The sequence below is a fragment of the Neofelis nebulosa genome, chromosome 6 (genome assembly GCF_028018385.1).
Source record: "Neofelis nebulosa isolate mNeoNeb1 chromosome 6, mNeoNeb1.pri, whole genome shotgun sequence".
In the NCBI taxonomy this organism is placed as follows: Eukaryota; Metazoa; Chordata; class Mammalia; order Carnivora; family Felidae; genus Neofelis; species Neofelis nebulosa.
The window spans coordinates 41270942-41289443 of record NC_080787.1 but is presented as its reverse complement, the minus strand read 5'-3'; the positions used below and the strand labels follow the sequence as shown (position 1 = coordinate 41289443).

Sequence of the window (18502 nt, the reverse complement as noted above, 5' to 3'; positions counted from 1 at the left end):
AAAGCCAGGTCAATCCTACCTTGTACATTAAGCTTTCCTGACTACTCTCCACTCATAGACAGGCCCCGCCACTGGCTTGGCCAGTGTCATCCACAATAGCATAATGATTTACTGTAGCCACATATTGCAGATTTGTTTCATAGACTTTCCGTTGCCCCCCCTAAATTTCATTGCAGAAAGGAAAAGAAGGGAAAGACTGACATTTCTTAAGGGTCCACCATGTACTGGGGACCAGACTGCATATTTCTCACATAGGCCAGCCATGTCCTATACCACTTCCCCAGCACAAAGTCGGGCTCTCAGTAGCATCTCATGCATATTTGTTGGAAAATATGTAGGAACCATTAAGTAAAACATCACAAACACCTGGTAGACTAGTAGACAGCCATCAAAGATAATGGACAAGTTTCTAATATCAGGAGGAAGGACTTATATTATACTGCTAAGTGAAAAATAACCAAAGCACAAAATTATATACATGGTATGATCTTAACTATATCAAAACAGTATAAAAAAGACTGGGTGGAGGGGCACGTGTGTGGTTCAATCGGCTGGGCGTCCAATTTCGGCTCAGGTCATGAACTCATGGTTCTTGAGTTTGAACCCTACATCAGGCGTTGTGCTGACAGCTCAGATCCTGGAGCCTGCTTCAGATTCTCTGTCTCCCTCTCTCTCTCTGCCCCTAACCGTCTCTCTCTCTCTCTCTCTCTCTCTCAAAAATAAATAAGCATTAAAAAATATTTTTTTTAACTGACTGGAGCTCAAAATGTGCTAATTTCTGGGTAGGGGCTATTAGGGATTTTTTTCTTCTTTTCATATTTTCAAAAGCTGATTAAACATCACATATAACAGGAGTCAGAAACCTTTCTCTGTAAAGGACCAGCTAGTAAATATTTTTAGCTTTGCAGGCTGTACAGTCTTTGTCACATCTACTCAACTCTGCCAATGCAACATGAAGTCATCCATAGACAATATATAAATGAATGCTGGTGGCTGTGTTCCAGTACAACTTTATTTACAGAAATAGGCGGTAGGCTGGATGTGTCTCATGACCAGCTATAGTTTTGCCAGCCTCTGATCTATTACTTTACACTCAGAAAAAAAAAATGTAATTTAAGTTATAGTAAGTATGCATTCTCGACTACAACTATAGGATCTTGGTACTATGATTAATAGAACACAGCAGCATACAAAAGTCTTACAGCCATGCTTTATTCTGGTTCCCTTGCATCATAAAACACTCAAAATTGCAAGTCATAAATTACAGAATATGAAAATGAAAATTCCGTGGTGGATAGAGAAGTAAAAATTCATGATACCAGTAATTAATATGAATTTTATCTCTATTTTTAATGCTAATATATATCATTTATTTAAATTCTATTTTATATCTTTCCATAACATTTTAAATTATTTTAGAGAGTTCTCGGGAATCTATTATTTTTAAAGCATAATTTGAAATGAACAGAAAAAGTTAAATTCTTTTTTTTTTTTTTTTTTTTTTTGTCCTCTCCAGATTTTCTGAAGCAAAGGCCCTGGGAGAAAGTATAAATGAAACAAGAAGTAAAATTGGTAAGCAGATGATATTGTGTAAGCCTCTTTCACAGACCATTTTCCTGGTGAAAATCAGGTCATGATGTGCCTCCAAATAACCATGAAGCCTAGCTTCAAGAGACCCCTGCCAAGGAAGCCGCTCTGAAAGTGCCTTTCCTTGGAAGTTTGTCATCTCTCCTACCATCCATCAGGAAAAGTGTTTTCTTTCATCTTGAACTTGAATGTTTCATCCTCATGCAGGCCTGAGCTCTAGCATCCCAATGAGAAAGTTTTGCTTTTCCCTAGTGTTCCTTAACAATAGCTCAACTAGTCATAATGGCAAGATTACAGTAATGTTTTGTATTTTCAAGTGCTGTGAAACACTTTTACACCCCTTGCCCCAAGCTTAGACTTAGTGTTTTTGGCACAGGTGTGCATTTTTCGGCACCATTCAGTAAGCCAGTAGGAAGAGGAGAAGGAAAATGAGTCTCTGTGCCTTTCCAGGGCACAAGCAGCCCAGCAGGGCTCCCCACTTAGGTGAGAATTCCTGGAAAGATGAGGTTATGGCAGGAGGCAAACTCAATAAAAGTGTGCCCTGTATTTTTATCAAAATGATAGGAAAATATTTCCTTCATCCCAAGCTAGAAGATACCCAGGGACCCATCTCCTTGGCTGAGACAGCTTTGGAGAGGGACCCCTTGTGCCTTTGCCTCCTGCTTGAGAAAGCAGAAGTTACCTCCCTGATCACAGCTGACTTCCTGCATCTCTCTTGTCTCCACCTCCCTTCCCCCATAAGTGAGGACAGAAGCTGCCGCGAGTGTCCCCTTTGGCTTTTCCTACAGAATATGGAAAATTACAATGGCCTTGGGCACTCAGTCACCAAACAGGAGGCTTATGTTCTCCTCTGCAACCTGAGGCAGCCAGGCCCTGAGCCATGCCCAGCACCATGCAGAAAATCTCTAGAGTCTCAGGAGTTCTCAACCTAAGTTCTAGGACCTAGGATGGGGGAGGGAGATGAGGCGGAATGAGCCTTTGCTTTCACCAAACTCTAACTGCAATTTAGCTATACCTTCAGTGACAGTGATGTCATAGGCAGCCAAGCCCAGTAGGACCAGCAACACCTACTACCAGTAGAATTGCAGTGTGGCAGATATCATAAAATATCTTTTATGCTCATCAGTACTTCAAAATTATGGTAGTTATTAGACTCACCATTAGATCTTTTAATTCCATGCATTTATATAAAAGTATATCATATTGATATTTTTGTATCACAAAAATTTTAAAAATTTTGATAACTATTTCAGTATAACTGATTTCTCTTAAAATCCAAAGTTTTTTATTTTATGCACCCTAAAAATTATCATTCTGAAAGAGGGTCCATAGCTTCATCAGACTGCCAGAAGGATCCCTGGCAAGAAAAAAAGGTTACACACTTCTTTCTTGACCTGGATTCCCAAATGCCTGAAACTACATGAAAAAACTGGCATTAAGGGTACGTACATTTTTCTGGAGAAAATATCCCCAGTTTGTCTGATTCTCAGAGGGGTCAGTGGCCAAAACAATAAGGAAATTGGTTCTAGATAAGTACCCCATCAACAGGGCCAGGATTTCAAGCAAAGCAGACCCTGCTGGGGCACAGCCTGGTCCCAGAAGCAGGGCTGTGCTGGCCCACCCAGCTGGGTGGCCTGAAAGGAAGGGAGGGGGAGCAGGCCTCAGCATATCCAGGGCCAACTCGTCAGTCTTGTGGGACTCAAAGAACCCAGTGGTCTGGGGCGCCTGGGTGGCGCAGTCGGTTAAGCGTCCAACTTCAGCCAGGTCACAATCTCGCGGTCCATGAGTTCGAGCCCCGCGTCAGGCTCTGGGCTGATGGCTCGGAGCCTGGAGCCTGTTTCCAATTCTGTGTCTCCCTCTCTCTCTGCCCCTCCCCCGTTCATGCTCCGTCTCTCTCTGTCCAAAAAATAAAATAAAAAACGTTGAAAAAAAAAATTAAAAAAAAAAAAAAAAAAAAAGAACCCAGTGGTCTGTTTTCATCCCTGGAGAGATAAGAGGGAAAGACCTTTTATAAACTGCTTCTTCCCCCAAAAGTAATACAAAGTTTTGCTCTTGAAAAATATCTAACTCACTAAACCAAAGTAAAACCAAAGTGTTCATTCCAACACTAATGAAATAGACTCATGATGAAAGACACCAATGACCTACACTAATATAATTTTTCACTCTGAGTACAGGTTGTTATCACAAATAATTCTGAATTCTCCATAATTTTGGTCCAGTATCATATGTTCATGGATCCAGTTTGCCTCTCAAGAGGAGGGAAGTCAGAGGCTGCCCTATGGCTGTAATTCATGTCTCAGAGAGGATGATCTGGACACACAAAGGGTCCAGATATGCTAGCAGAAACCTTGGGCAAGTGGACCTTTGTTTTTTTTCTGGATCATAACAAGCAGAGCTCATACCAATGTTGAGATTCAAGTATTCGCTGCTACCAATAAAGTGGTAGTTTAGTGGTCCTAATAAAGCCAGTGTCACTCTTACTTTACTTTATGCAAAGAGCAGACTAAGACCCATCCCCTGGCCACCCATCTTCCAAATGTGTTCTTGATCCAAGGGGGCCCCAGTGAGTAGATCACTGAGACTCAGCCTCATTACTGAACCAGCTCTCATGGTGCTTAACCCCAAAAGTAGCCCACCATGGGGTCATTACTGCATGTTCTGACAAGGTTAAGATTAAGGAAGTATAACGTGGAAATTGTACACACATTTAAATTTAAAATCTCCAAGGCAGTATTGAAGGAAACATTTCAGGATATTAATGACCTTTCTAAGTGGATTTTTCCTAAGGAGAAATTAAATCAAGTGGAGTTTTCAGTCCCCAGTGACTGGAATCTTAGACTTAGTGAATGTAAGAGTCAGGAGGTGGGAGCTTGGCACAGATGTACCATCACATGTGTGGGATGGTGACTCAGCTCCACACCCAAACTGTGCCACATCCTGCTTCTGGACCCCAGGGCAGGAATGGGATGCTGTGGAGTGCACATGGAATTGGCCTGCAGAGAGGAAATGAAAGCTGTATTTGTGAACTACAGATCGACCAGCCCACGTGTCACTATTAGGTTGTCTTCCTGGGTAATCTGGTTTTCTCTGACATTGTGATCAAGAACTACCACTCAAGTTTCATCATCAAAATTCTTGGAGGCTAGCAATTCAGGTGTAAACACATAATATCCAATTTTTACATGGCATAAGTCAACCAAAACCTCCATATTATTTCCTTTTCTTATAATAAGCCACCCCAAACTAGGTAGATACACTCTTGCCAACAAGTCCTTTTCTGTCCTTCTCTGTACACCATTTGCATCAATTCTGATGTTGAATCAGTTGAAATCAGAAATGGAAGAAATAGCCAATTTAAGATCTCCCTGAAAAAAGGTAGAGTCTTTGTTGGTGTAGGAGAGCTATCTTCACTGTATTTCCCTGTCCCATACACAAGAGCATTAGACTGCTTTTCATCACATGGGCTGTGCATTTAAACATTCACATACACCCTGCTTCCATTCATCCTATCTCTAAAAATGCTACTGAGCCCAAACTGTGGGGAAAGAATGAGACTGTGTTAGAAGCAGTGGCATCAACCAGGCCATTTCTCACTTACTAGTATTCTGGAATTCGTTCTTCTATGTCAGTGTTCTATGATTGGCAGCATTGTCTCTGGCAACAAGAAACAATTGAAGGGCTGTTCTTTGGCATAAGTCCCACTCCTAGACCAGTCTAGGAACCAGCTGCTTTGGAGGCAGGTGAAAGAATTTGACTGGCACCTCTTGGCACCTCTTTGCACCTCTTCATCCTCTACTGACCTCTCCAGGCTTAAATGAAAACTAATGTCACCAGATGCTCCACAGAAGGGTTTTCACTAGTAAGCCAATCAGTAGTCAATTCAGAAATCATAGGAAATGTAATAGAAGTAGCTATAGCGGGAGGTAAGGGGGAAAACCAAACACTAGAAAACTAACAAAACACTCTGGAAGGTTTTTCTTGTACTACAAATTCAAAGGACCCCAACCCACCATTTGAACAACACTCTTAAAAAAAACATTTCTCAGGGCACCTGAGTGGCTCAGTCAGTTAAGCACCTGACTTCAGCCCAGGTCATGATCTCACAACTTGTGGGTTCAAGCCCCAAGTCAGGCTCTGTGCTGACAGCTCAGAGCCTGGAGCCTGCTTCAGATTCTGTGTCTCCCTGTCTCTCTGCTCCTCCCCTGCTCTTTCTCTCTCTCTTTTAAGCGTAAATAAACATTTTAAAAAAATTTAAACATTTCTCTTATACATTTGGGCATTGGGAAAATCATTCCTCAGATCTGGGTCTCCATCAGCAGAACAAATAGGAAGATTTTCAGTTGTGTGCATTTTCTGTGCTTTGATCTTCTCTTGAGGTTTACTTCTAGACCTATTGGTGCATGTTGGCTTCTAGTATCTTATCTGGGAGTAGGGGAAAGATGACATCCAGGTCATTCTGCTAGATTCTGAAGACCTGAATTAAGTGTATTCTTTTGTTACTCATTGACACTAGCTCCGATTAACAACTACCCCAACAACAGCTTCCACCTTTTATTGAGCACTGACTGTGCTATGCCGAGAACATGACATATGCTATCTCCTTTAATCCTTTCAAAGAAGAGCCATTACCCATAGGGGGGACAGGGGTATTACCATATATTGTATATTCTAGATCACAGTTTTTAGTCTTAACACCTCTGAAATCAAGATACATTTGGCCATCCCACCTGGCCTTTTTTTTTCACATTTTACAAACTTCTGGAATGAAGATGAGTCTTAATATTGAGGTAGTCTAGAGTCTGTGAAATTCTAGTGAATTATCATTATTTTGTGGATTTTAGAAATTGGAGTTTCAGTGAGGTTGCCTGCTAAGTGACCAAGTTGGAATTAAATTCCATTTCTGTCCAATTTCAAAACTTTTATTTAACTTTTTAAAGTGTATTTATTTTTTTATTTTAAGAAAGTGATAGCAGGGGAGGGGCAAAGAGAGAGGGAGAGAGAGAATCCCAAACAGGTTCTTCACTGTTAGCACAGACCCTGACATGGGGCTCAAACTCATGAACTCCAAGATCATGACCTGAGCCAAAACCAAGAGTCAAATGTTAACCAACTGCGTCACCCAGGCACTCCCCACTCAAAAACCTTTAAATACAGTTTCATATTTCCATAAATTCAGATTTCTCTGACTTTGAATTTTTCTTCCACATTTGAAATTTCACTCAGCTGTTACTCAGTTTTCCTGAATCTTTGGCCTTTATCTAGTGTGCCCAATGAAAGGTTCAAACAACCTCCTAGCTCATGCACACACAGCCCAACAAGATTAAAAGGGTCTTTGTAACATGATTAATGATGGGTCATCTAGTACATATTGGGGCTTAGTTGTAGGGGCCAGTGGGGTGAAACCCAGCCTTGCTCTCATTTCCATATGCACCAGCCCAGGGTTATGTCTGCCCTTAGGAAGGGATGATTTTTTCTGGTTTGCAGAAAGATACACTGTGGACTTGAAGCAGCTCTGGTAGGATTCAGTGTCCCATATGGGTTTCAACCATCATCTTCAATGGTTCGGAAAATAGAATAGCAGGATTGTATTTTCAGGCTCCGTACAATTCCAACTGAGTGGGTTTAGAGATGCTTCAGAAAACATGAGAGAATTCAAATCATTAACTTAGATGAGGTTTAGTAGGAATGGGGGTCACGAAGCACTTATGCCTAAGTACCAAAACCCGCACCAATAAGGACTACAGAAAGCCCAATTAAGGGCAGGCATAGGAGTCATCAGTGACCACAAAATAAAAACGTGTTACCATAAAGTGGAAAAATACTATATTCTCAAAGCTAAGAAATGCAGAAGCCAAGACTCACTCTGCCCAGTATTTCCATATGCACACTGCCTTTTCTGTATGAGAAGAGAGATGGTTCAGAAAAAGCAGCTAAAGTAATGACTAAAAAGTTACAGAGTAGATTTTTGGCTTTATTAAACAATTCACCGCATGTTTATTTTATAATTTTTTTAAGTTTATTTATTTATTTTGAGAGAGAGAGCTTGCGAACAGGAGAGGGGCACAGAGAGAGGGAGAGAAAGAGATGTCTAAGCAGGCTCCGCAGAGCGCAGTGCAGGGCTCAAACTCAGGAACTGTGAGATCATGACCGGAGCCAAAATCAAGAGTCAGATGCTTAACCGACTGAGCCACCCAGGTGCCCCCACCACATGTTTATTTTAAATAACAAGCTCTGTGCATTCGAGTATTCATGTGATTTTTTTAACACGCTTATCAAAAAAATTCAGTTAATCTGTGCTCAGTTTGTATTGGCCAGTATGTTTGGCTATAAGCATAAAAGGAAATTTACTGTCTTTTGTAACCCAGAAGTCGAAGGAGTGCAGCTGGTTTCACATGTACCCTTCTCTCCCTCCTCCTCGTCCTCCTCGTCCTCGTCCTCCCCGTCCTCATCCTCCTCCTCCCCCTCCTCTTGCTCCTCCTCCTCCTCCTCTTTTTCCTTTTTCTCCTCCTCTCCCTACCCCTCCTTCCATCTCTCAGTGCTACTTGACTAAGTTCCCTGAAGGCCTCACCCCATTTAGTGACAAAGTACCTCTGAAAGCTCTCAGTTTACATGGTCTGTGGAATTCATAATCCCAGTAAATGGGATCTTTCCCCACAAGGCTGGCAAAAGTCCCTGAAGGGAGGATGCTTAGCCTGGCTTAAGCCATGTGCCCATCTCTAAAGCAATCCCTCTGTCCAAGGGGAATGAAACACTTTGGCTGGGCCTAGATGCTGTGCCCATTCCTCAGGCTGGGGCTTAATCCGCTGCCTGAACTGAACCACATAAACTGAACCCAATTTGTAAGCAATTGAAGAGTTATCTTTCCAAAGGGAGAAATGCAGGGCACCCAACAACCACGTTCATTACAGACCTTTTCAGAAATTTGTCTGTGGGTTGAAACAAAAAGACATCTGTAAAGGAATGAATTGGAGGTCCTATGAGAAAAGATAACAGTTAAAGTAATTTATCCTACAAAACAGAAAGCTGTGCATGGGGAATTTAAAAACTGGTTTTAAGTTTTGGGTGCTTCTGCTATAATGGAAGAAATGCACAATTACATTCTAAAAAATAATAGGGATAGTAAGAAAATTGAGATTGGGAAGCTCTCTCAAAACCCATGCAACTCTATAACTGTAGCTCTAACAAAACCAATTACAATCCTAATTTTAAAAAATGATATAAATTGGAAGAAATGTTAAATTCCTAACACATACAGGGAAACACTCTCTAAAACATCAGATTTTGGGGGCACCTGGGTGGCTCAGTCCATTAAGCATGTGACTTCGGCCAAGGTCACAGTCTCAACGGTTCCTGAATTCAAGGTTCTCTGCTGTCAGCACTGAACCTGCTTTGGATCCTCTGTCTCCCTCTCTCTGTGCCCCTTCCCCACTCGTGGGAAAAAAAACAAAAAAAGAAAACATCAAATATTTTTTTGCTAATTTGAGGCTTCGTGATGGAAGCATAAGGAAGTGTTGAGGCGCTGAGTTACAGAAATGCGAATAACACGCTCAAGGATGAGAAGAGCCATACAATAAACCCCTTTCTTCTACCCAGGAGCACTGGCCACACTGGACCAAGAGAAGGAATGTGGGGAGAAGGGGACTGTGTACAGCCCTCTGCTTCTCTCTACAGCCAACTGGGCTCAGCTCTGCAAGCTGACATTATATTTGGTGACTTCTTCTTGGGGGTGCAAAACTTTAACTTACTAGAGAAAATATCCTTTGTGAGCAAATGCAGCTGCTGCCTGACACTGGTTTCTGCCAAGGGAACACATTTATAAGCAGACTGACTGTATGTGACGTGATGTCATGCACAGTGACCGATAAATTGTAATTCATCTTTAAAGAGACTCAAAAAAGGAAAAAATAGTTTTCAGGTGTATTGCGAATACTGCTAATCACGTGCAAAAACATTTGTCCAAAAGTAATTAAATGGAAAGGGACCCTAGGAATCTTTCAAAGCAGGATTGATAGGCATCTCTGTGAGATAACTCTTGGCATCTAGAAACAAAAAGAGCAAAGCTGAGTTCTCAAGGTCCCTTCTGTCACAATTTGGAGCGTTAAAACTCCAAGACATGCAGTTATCTGAGTGACAGCCCATAACCAGTATGTATGATGGCTTCACGGAATTGATTGAGTGCTTTGCTGTCAGAGTTTGGAGATCAAACAAACAAAAAATGATTTGAGCAAGTCAGAAGGCTGTAGAGTGTATTAAATGACAAGAGGTGACACTAATAATTGTCATGTATAAGAAGGAAGCCATGATTTGTTTGGACTGACAGCCAAAAAAGATGGATGGCTGCTTTCCCAGAGTCCTGACAAGGTGGTCTCACCTTGGTAAATGAACCAGGGTCCAGGATCTGGCTCTGTCTGGATGGATTCAGGAAAAAACATGCCAGTCAAACTCACTGTAAACCAGAGAAGCAATTTTTAAATTTATCATGGAGGATGTTCCTTTACAGACAGGAACTCTTTTTCCCTTTAAATGCATTTATTTATTTTTGAGAGAGAGAGAGCACACGAGCAGAGGAGAGGAAGAGAGAGAGAGGAGAGAGAGAATCTCAAGCAGGCTCCGCATTGTCAGCACAGAGCCCAATGCAGGGCTTGATCTTACAAACCATGAGATCATGACCTAAGCTGAATCAAGACTCAGAAACTTAACCAACTGAGCCACCCGGGAGCCCCTCTAGATAGGAACTCTTAAACTGCCTCCATCTGGGGTATCTTCTCTTAAGAAACAAAATAGATTAGTTATTGGAAGGTTGGCAAATAGGCATCCCTAAGCACAAAGAGAATCACAACGAAGAAAAGAACTTTGAAAGATAGGTTCTCACAGCAGTGCCAAAGCCTTATAGGGTGTCCATTGCCCACAGGAGCAAATATCCCTGCAGCCATTACAGTTGGTCTCCAGGATGACCAGCCCCCTTCTGTGCATTATAGCCTTTTCTTCACAAACGATAAGATACCATTCGTTAGGTTTCTACTTACTGAAATGATTTCCCATTCCTGCCTCTCAATGATGAAGCCCACATCACTTTGAATAGTGTTTTAGGTCATAGAAATAATCACATTTAGTTTGGCTCTTTCTATTTTCAGAAATAGAAACCCAGTTGAGCTAGCTCAGGCTTAGGATGCAAAACTCTCATCAATATACAGTGACGATATCTGAGACCCCCCAAGCTGAAATGAGAGCCAGAGCCAGGACCCGGGGGACCATCAGGAGTCACGGTGTCTCCAAAGCCCAGGGCCCCTTCCTCCTGCCTCCCTCAGGGCCTCTGGCCCCCTCTGTGCATGCTTGCTCTTGTAAGCTGCTCATCCTGCTGAGCCTAGGACCCCCTTGCCCATGCCTTTGGTTTGCTCTGGCCCCAGCTATTCCTGAAAGCATCCTTTAACTCTCTGTCCTCAAGGTTAATGAGCTACTTATTTGCTTATTTCTGAGCTCAAAGTTACAAGAAAGAAAACTGGAGTGACCCAATATATCTTTTCTAGGCCTCAAGGACAGCAGCTGCTGGCCAGCTTAAGAATGTGCTGTCTTTAGGTCAGAAACCTGCCCCTGGTTCAGGCAGGCAGGGAGGAAAAGAGGTCTTGTGTTTCAGAAAGTGGCCACCTGGGCAGCAGTGTGACAGGAGGGGTTTCTCTTTTAAAAGGAGGATGGGTAGAACAGGTGCAGTGATTGACATCCTGTATCCCCTTGGCTTTATCTCACAGAGAGCTGTGTAAAGATTTTTGCTAGTTCCAACTCTTATAAGGTTATATCAATTCCTTTATTTCCAGTTTCTAAAGAAAGCAGTGTGCCATTTTGCGTGTGTTTTACCAACAGAAACAGTGACTAATCTTTGTAAAGTGTGTTATAATATTTAGGGTTTTATTTTGTTATTTTTATGTAGTCAAAGCCACTGATCTTTCCTTTTATGACTTCCTTCATTGCTTTTGTACTTGGAAAGGGTCATTGGAACAATGATAACGATGAGTTGTTCATTCCCAAGTATTTGTTTAAAGCTTTCTAAATTTTCTTATAGTTTTTATTGTCTATTTTTCATACTGAACTCAATTAGGATTTATTGTGGAATATGACATCAGCTGAGGCTGTAAGTTGAATCTTTTGCAAAGAGCCAATTTTCCCAACACCTATTTGGTTTAATGAAATGCCTTAGAATAAAATTTCTTCCCTTCATAGAAGAGTCATTTCAGATTTTCAGAAGGCAGCTAATGCATCTAATCTCATCATAGCTGCGATGTACATCCTGGACATGATAATTTCCGTACAAGTATTTCAGAAATAACTTTGCCAGCAGATACTGTTATCTGGATATCAGAAGAACCCTGCAGAAAAGTACCAACTTTTATGTAAACCCGGAAGCTAATGGATGAGGAATAACAGATGCATGTCTGTAAGTGGGTCGTCCCGGCAGGCTGAGGGCCCTCTCCACACTCTGTGAAGGGAAGGAGACGGTCTTGTCTTTCGACACAGCAGCATGAGCTGGTTCACCTTCCTGATCCACCAGGGAAAGATAGATGGTACTGTGTTGTTTCACCTCTAAGGAGGAAAAGCATATTTCATTATCTTATACTGATTCAAAAGGAGGAATCACACTGTAGCTGGGGTAGAAGTGGATAGGGGCTTTGTCAATGAGGCTGCACAGGGAAGAGCTGAAAATAGCAGAGAATTTGCTGTGTCTACTGCCAATGACCCCGAAAATGCTGATGAGTTCCCCACTGAAAACCAGCAATAGCTTTCAAAAGCAGAGGACACACAAGGGTGTGAATATCCCTCTCCCACAATGGTCATTCCGTTCAGGGTGGAGATAGCCTGGGTTTGCTTTTGGCTTCATGTAGTCACCCAACCCTGCGGGCCAGCCCCAGTCCCTAACAGTCTGACCACAAGTTACCTGATGGGGACCAACAACTGCATGTGCAGCTCCACGGCAAGATGTGCCCGTTAAAGCACAGACCTGCAGAGGAGGGGGGATCAGATACCATGCAGAGACATCTGCCCCTCCACAGGGACTCAACATTCCCCTTCCAGTGGGCAGATGTCCGCTGCTGGACAACATTTAAAAAGCAGAGATGTTCCCAAGCACAGTTCAGACCACATCACTAATCGGGCATCTCATGAACAAAAGCCCAGCCCCGGCAGTCTGTGTGGGGAAAATGGTAACTGCAGGACTCTGGGCAGCTGCCTGAGCAAAGCTGAAAAGACAGCCACAGGCAGGGTGAGTGGGAGCACCACCAGGACTCCCCAAAGTTTGGTGTCAATGTTTGGACAGATTGGGGTTGCCTGAAAGGACTGGGAGTAAACAGAGAAGCTCAAGGTCAGCCATTGTGTGTCCAAGCACAGACTCTGGGCCAGCAAGAATCAAAGAGGTGGAGTCCTCACTATAATAATAATAATAATAACTAACTTTGGTAGAGATACTATTTTTGTCCTGTTGATATAGATAAGAAGCCGAGGCCTGGGGAAGTTACTAAATATGCTGAACAGTACACCACTAGCAAAGGGTAAAGCCCAGGCTGGAACCAGTTTCTGTTGCGCTCCAAGGTCAATGCCCTTGGATGGCAGGAGAATTCACAACTCAACTAAGTAGGTGTTAGGACCCTGCTGTGTAAGTGCCTGGGAAGGTCACGTGTTCTGTCTGAGTCCAAGATGATGATAAAAAGAAGGAAAAGGAGCCAGTGAAGAAAGCCTTTACCCGTCTCTTTACTTCCAGCAATATAATAAAGGTAGGAGGCCGAGAGGTTGGCAGGAAGCGGAAAAGGGCTAAGTCAGCCAAGAGAGGACAGGTCTGCCTTCCTAGGCTCTCTCTCCTGATCTGGAGTTTAGAAAATTGTAAGTTTGGGGCACCTGGGTGTCTCAGTCAGTTAAGTATCTGACTCTTGGTTTTGGCTCAGGTCTTGATCTCACAGTTTCGTGGGTTTGAGCCCCATGTTGGGCTCTGCACTGGCAACTTGGAAGGAAGGAAGGAAGGAAGGAAGGAAGGAAGGAAGGAAGGAAGGAAGGAAGGAAGGAAGGAAATAAATGTTTTGGATGCTTAATTTCTGCCTCTCTTTAACTGCACATGTGATCCCTGGATGCAGTTTCATTGTAGAATTTCAAACACAACATTATTTAAATATACATATCAAAATGTTAGAGTCTCTTAATTTCCTCTCCCTGTACCAATTATGCTCCCTTCCCAGAAAGGAGTAACCACTTTCAACAATTTGATGCATGTTCTTCCCCTACTTCTGTGCATTTTTAGATAGATAGAGATATATAGACAGATAGATAGATACATACATGCATACATACATACATACACACACACACACACACACAGCCAGCCAGCCAGCAGACACATAAGAAGATACCCTGCTTGTTGCATAAATGAGACCATAAAGTACATGTTATTCGGCACCTTGCTTTTCTCATGTCACAGTGAGTATGCATCTACTGTTCACCACTGTTGATAGGCATTTTAAAGTATCAATAAACCATGATCTATTTAACCACTTCCTTGTAACAGACATTTCATTTTTTTCCCCCTGCCACAAGCAATGCATGCATTTTTGTGTACAAATGTGAGTGTTTCTTTGAGTTAGATGCCTAGAAGTAGAATTGGGGGAAACAACAGTCGATGTGTATATTTAATTTTAATGAGTACTCCCCAGTTGCCTTCCCAAAAGGGTTTCATTAGTTTGTATTCCCATCCATGTGCGACAGCACCCATTCCCTGCACCCTTGCTTATTCCATGATAATATCAGTCATTTTAGGTTTTGCCAGTTGGAGAGCAAAAAAATGCTATTTCATTATCATAATTTGCTTTTCCCTGACAGCTGGTGGGATTGAATGCTTTTTCATGTGTTTCGCATCTTTTGCCCATTGGTTGGTTTGAATTGCTCTTTTTGATTTGTAGGAGTTCTTTGTGTCCTCTGGATATCGGGCCTTTGTCTATTCAGTACGTAGCAGATGTTTTCTTCCAGTCTGCCACTTGGTTTTCATTTTCTCTTAAGATTTTTGGAAGAAGAACTCTAGGACAGTTGCTTTTCTCTAATTTTTAAAAATTGCCTTGGATAAGACTGGTTTGTCTGCTCTTCTTTTTTTGGAAGTTGTCTATAAGTGGGAGTTATCTACCCTGCTTCACTATACCACTGCCCCCAAAGAAGATATCCAGGGTAACCGTGGTCGCACTGCACAGCCCTCACCAAACATATATGGACCAAAACTGGATATGATAATTTCAGATCATTTGTCTTGTAGCCACTGGCTACTACGTGAGTACATGACTCCTGCACACAGATGGTTAAATCTTTTACCAGACCACAAGTCTGGTGATTTTACTGCTGAAGACATAAGCTTTGTAATGAGGCAAAGACTGATTTTATTAATTTAATCTTTACTGGAGACATCTTTAATGATGCCTGAATATCTTTAAAATTTAATTGTATTTTGCAAAACAACTTATAAACACATGTTGAGATGATGCTGAAGTCCAGAAAACCTCCTAATAAATAATTGGAATGTAGCAGTACCTAGCAACTCATTAGCAAATACTAGGCTTGTTGGGTACTCCCTTCTGTTGGAAGACAAGAGCACATAGTTAAGGAATGACTACAGAAATGGGTAATGTACCAAGTAAACTTTATAGAAAAGGGACATCAAAGACATGAATTTTATTAATTGTCTGTACCAATAACCTAAAGCAAGGTCAAGTCTATGTTTGAAAGTTATGAAATGATATATTCCTGCAAAAGTAAATACACCCTTGGAGAAAGGGGAAAATATGTCATGGAGAGGAGTCAGGAAGGGTTTAGCTTTACTTCACCCCCAGAGAGATAACTAGAACAAAAGCCTTATTAGGTCCCATGAGGGAGGCAATGTCATATGCAAAACAGGATCCAACATCCAGGAGGATATATACCATATACACAGGGGGGCAGAGCTGAATTGGAGAGGCCTTTGGCCTAACAGCCACTAATCAGTGAGTGATGGGGACCTCCCCGGCAGGCAGTCATCAACAGGACAGTAATGGCAATACCTTTCTGCTATTGTCACTTGGAGGGGAGAGGATGGGTTGCAGCAGAGGGAGGAGTTGATAGTCAGGGTTGAGTCAAACTGCTGCCAAAGCCACAAAGCTGTTCAAATGCTAAAGAACAACCCACAGACACTGATTCTAAAGAAGAAGTTCACTGGGGGAAGGTTTGGTGGTGAGACAAAGAGCAGATTTGGCAGTCTTCTACCAATAGGAAGTTGGTCACCTTTATATTAGAATTCCAGGCAATAAGTAGTAAAGATTGCATTATAAAGATTCATATCCCTAAACCACAGCTCCAGACCATCTCTCTCCTCCTCACTCCTACTCATAAACCTCTGAGGCCTGCCATTGCCAAACAAAAAAATGTTCATGCCCCTTAATCTAACATTCAGAATTCTTTCTCCATATTCGTATAATTATATTAACATTCACTTATTTATATGGGGGATTGGGTTGCTTGTCTTACAAAAAAAAGATTAAAATAATCATATACAATTTCTCTGTATCCCACTTTTTACTGCATCTTGAATTTCACATATATAAATTTCATATATGGCTATATTTTATTCCTTTTAATGGCCGCCTAATATTCTACAGAATGGCTGAAGCTTAATATATTCCATCATTTTCCAGTTGACAGGTATTCCTTTATTTCCATTTTTCTGCTGAATAAAATATGCTGTAGTATGCATGTATATCCTTATACATTGGGGCTTTTACTTCTATGGAAACTTCCTGTAAGGGACCAGATAGTAAATATTTTAGGTTTTGTGGGCTTTGCATGGTCTTTGTTTCTTCTTCTTCTTCTTCTTCTTCTTCTTCTTCTTCTTCTTCTTCTTCACAATCCTATAAAAATCTAAAAATCATTCTTATCTCTCAGTCCAAAGCCATACAAAAACAGACCTCAGGACAGATTGGCCTTCCAGCCCCAGTTTGCCAGTCCTTGGAATAAGAGTCCAAGGAGGAGGATTTCTTCCTAAGTATATTATATTCTTTGTTGCTTTTGTGAATGGAGTATTCTTCTATTTCCTGGGGTAGAAAAATCTATTTTTAAAAAATATTTTCCTATACCTAATCATCTTACCAAATTCTCATTTTAATATTAATGGGCTTTTTCTTGCTATAGTTTCTTGAGTCTTCCAGAAATGCAATCACATTTATCACAAAAGAAAAATTGTTTTCCAGTATTTGCACTTAGTATTTTATTGTCTTATTGTATTCATTAGAGCCTCTGAATCACTATTAGCTAGCACTAACACCCTCTCTGATCTTGTTCCTGAGTTTAATGAAAATGGCTTAAGATTACACAATTTAGAATGACAAAGACATCAGATGAATATAGTAAGTATTGTGTACATCACCCAATTCAGGCTATTAGAATTTCTGTAATGTGAATTTGATGTGAGACAGATCTATAGTGCTCCAGAGGTGGGAGAGGTAATGGAAAGATTCTGTGTTTGAGAATTGGCCTAGTGGGTAGGTCCAAGGATCATGGAGGCACAAATGTCTGAGGAGTGATAAAGAATTAAGTACAATATAAATAGACTTGGCTAATGAACTGGGTGAAAGAGGAAGATTGAGTCTGCCCATATGATGAGAAAGGGAAATGAAGCAAATGTTATAGCTGAGACTTTTCAGACCTAACTGTTCAACTGGCCAGTGAGATGAACACTTGCCTAGAATAAAACATAGTGTGAGGTTCCAGTTCTGGGGAAGGTGGAATAACCACACTCTGTCTTGTCTTTCCCACTGGAAGCAACTGTAAACCATGGACAGAATGCATGGAGCAGCTAGCTAAGAACTCTGAAAAATAAGTGGTAGAAAGCAACTTAGGGAAGCAGACCAGAATCCAAAGTACCATCAAGTTGTCACCCCCAGAAAATCCTCTGGTGGCAGTGACAGCAGAAGCAGACAAACAGAAGCCTAAAATTCTGGTGGAGAGAGACTCCTTTGCTTTGAACACAGGAGCTGTGGTACCAAAAAATGAAAAGACTCCCCATTGCTTTTTCCTCTCTCCATCCTCCCACCACTTGGTCCCAAGTGTAGACATAATCATGAGAATTGCATGGCAGAATTGAGGAGTCCAGGAGTGGGCCTCAAGGAGTCATACTGTGTCAGGCAGATCCCAGAGAGGAAGGAGATCAAGACAGGGATTCCATTAAGTTGTTTACACAAGCCCCTTACTTTCAAGCTGATGGTGCATGATTCTGAAGAACATATCAAAGGCTCTGCCAATCCTGCCATAAGGTAGACCCATACCCAGGTCCTATACTGGCCACTGAGTGGCACATACATGGGCCAAATGGGCTTTCAAAAACACTGCTGACACTGGAACCACAGCCCAAAGAAGACATTGGAATTGGTGACCTGACCCTAACCAGGCTGATTGTCTGCTAAAACAAATAAACAACCAAAGACTAGTAGTCTTCTTAGAATTTAAACAAGACCCTGAAAATGTTAAGGATAATATTGAAAATTCCTTGGCATAGGTAAAAACCAAAAAAATTTCAACTCAAAGAAGAAAAGACAATTAATGGAAACCAGCCCCCAACTTGACACTGTTGGAATTAAAAGACTTTAAGCAGCTACATACTTCAGGAATTAAGGAAGACCCCGCGGAAACAAACTGAAAGAAAGTCTCGATAAAAATATAGAAAACATAAAAATAACCAAATGGAAATTCCAGGACTGAAAAATAAAATAGCCAATGGACTCAAGAGAAGAATGGAGAAGACAGAGGGAGGAGTTAGTGAACTTAAAGGGAGAAAAATAGAAATTATCTAATCTGAACAGAGAGAAAAAAATATTTTCAAAAAAAAACCAGCGCATCAATTGATTGTGATAGGAGAGTGGAATCTGAG

General features: G+C 41.5%; 1 protein-coding gene across 5 annotated transcripts in view; it reads left to right on the top strand.

The window, feature by feature from the left end:
- The window catches only part of KIF6 (kinesin family member 6), a 388723-nt gene that overhangs the window by 298457 nt on the left and 71764 nt on the right, over window positions 1-18502 (top strand). For all 5 annotated transcript variants that reach the window (XM_058733812.1, XM_058733811.1, XM_058733813.1 and 2 more), the window contains one exon: window positions 1517-1572. In XM_058733812.1, the coding sequence (XP_058589795.1) occupies window positions 1517-1572 (56 nt within the window). The remainder of the gene's footprint in view (window positions 1-1516; window positions 1573-18502) is intronic.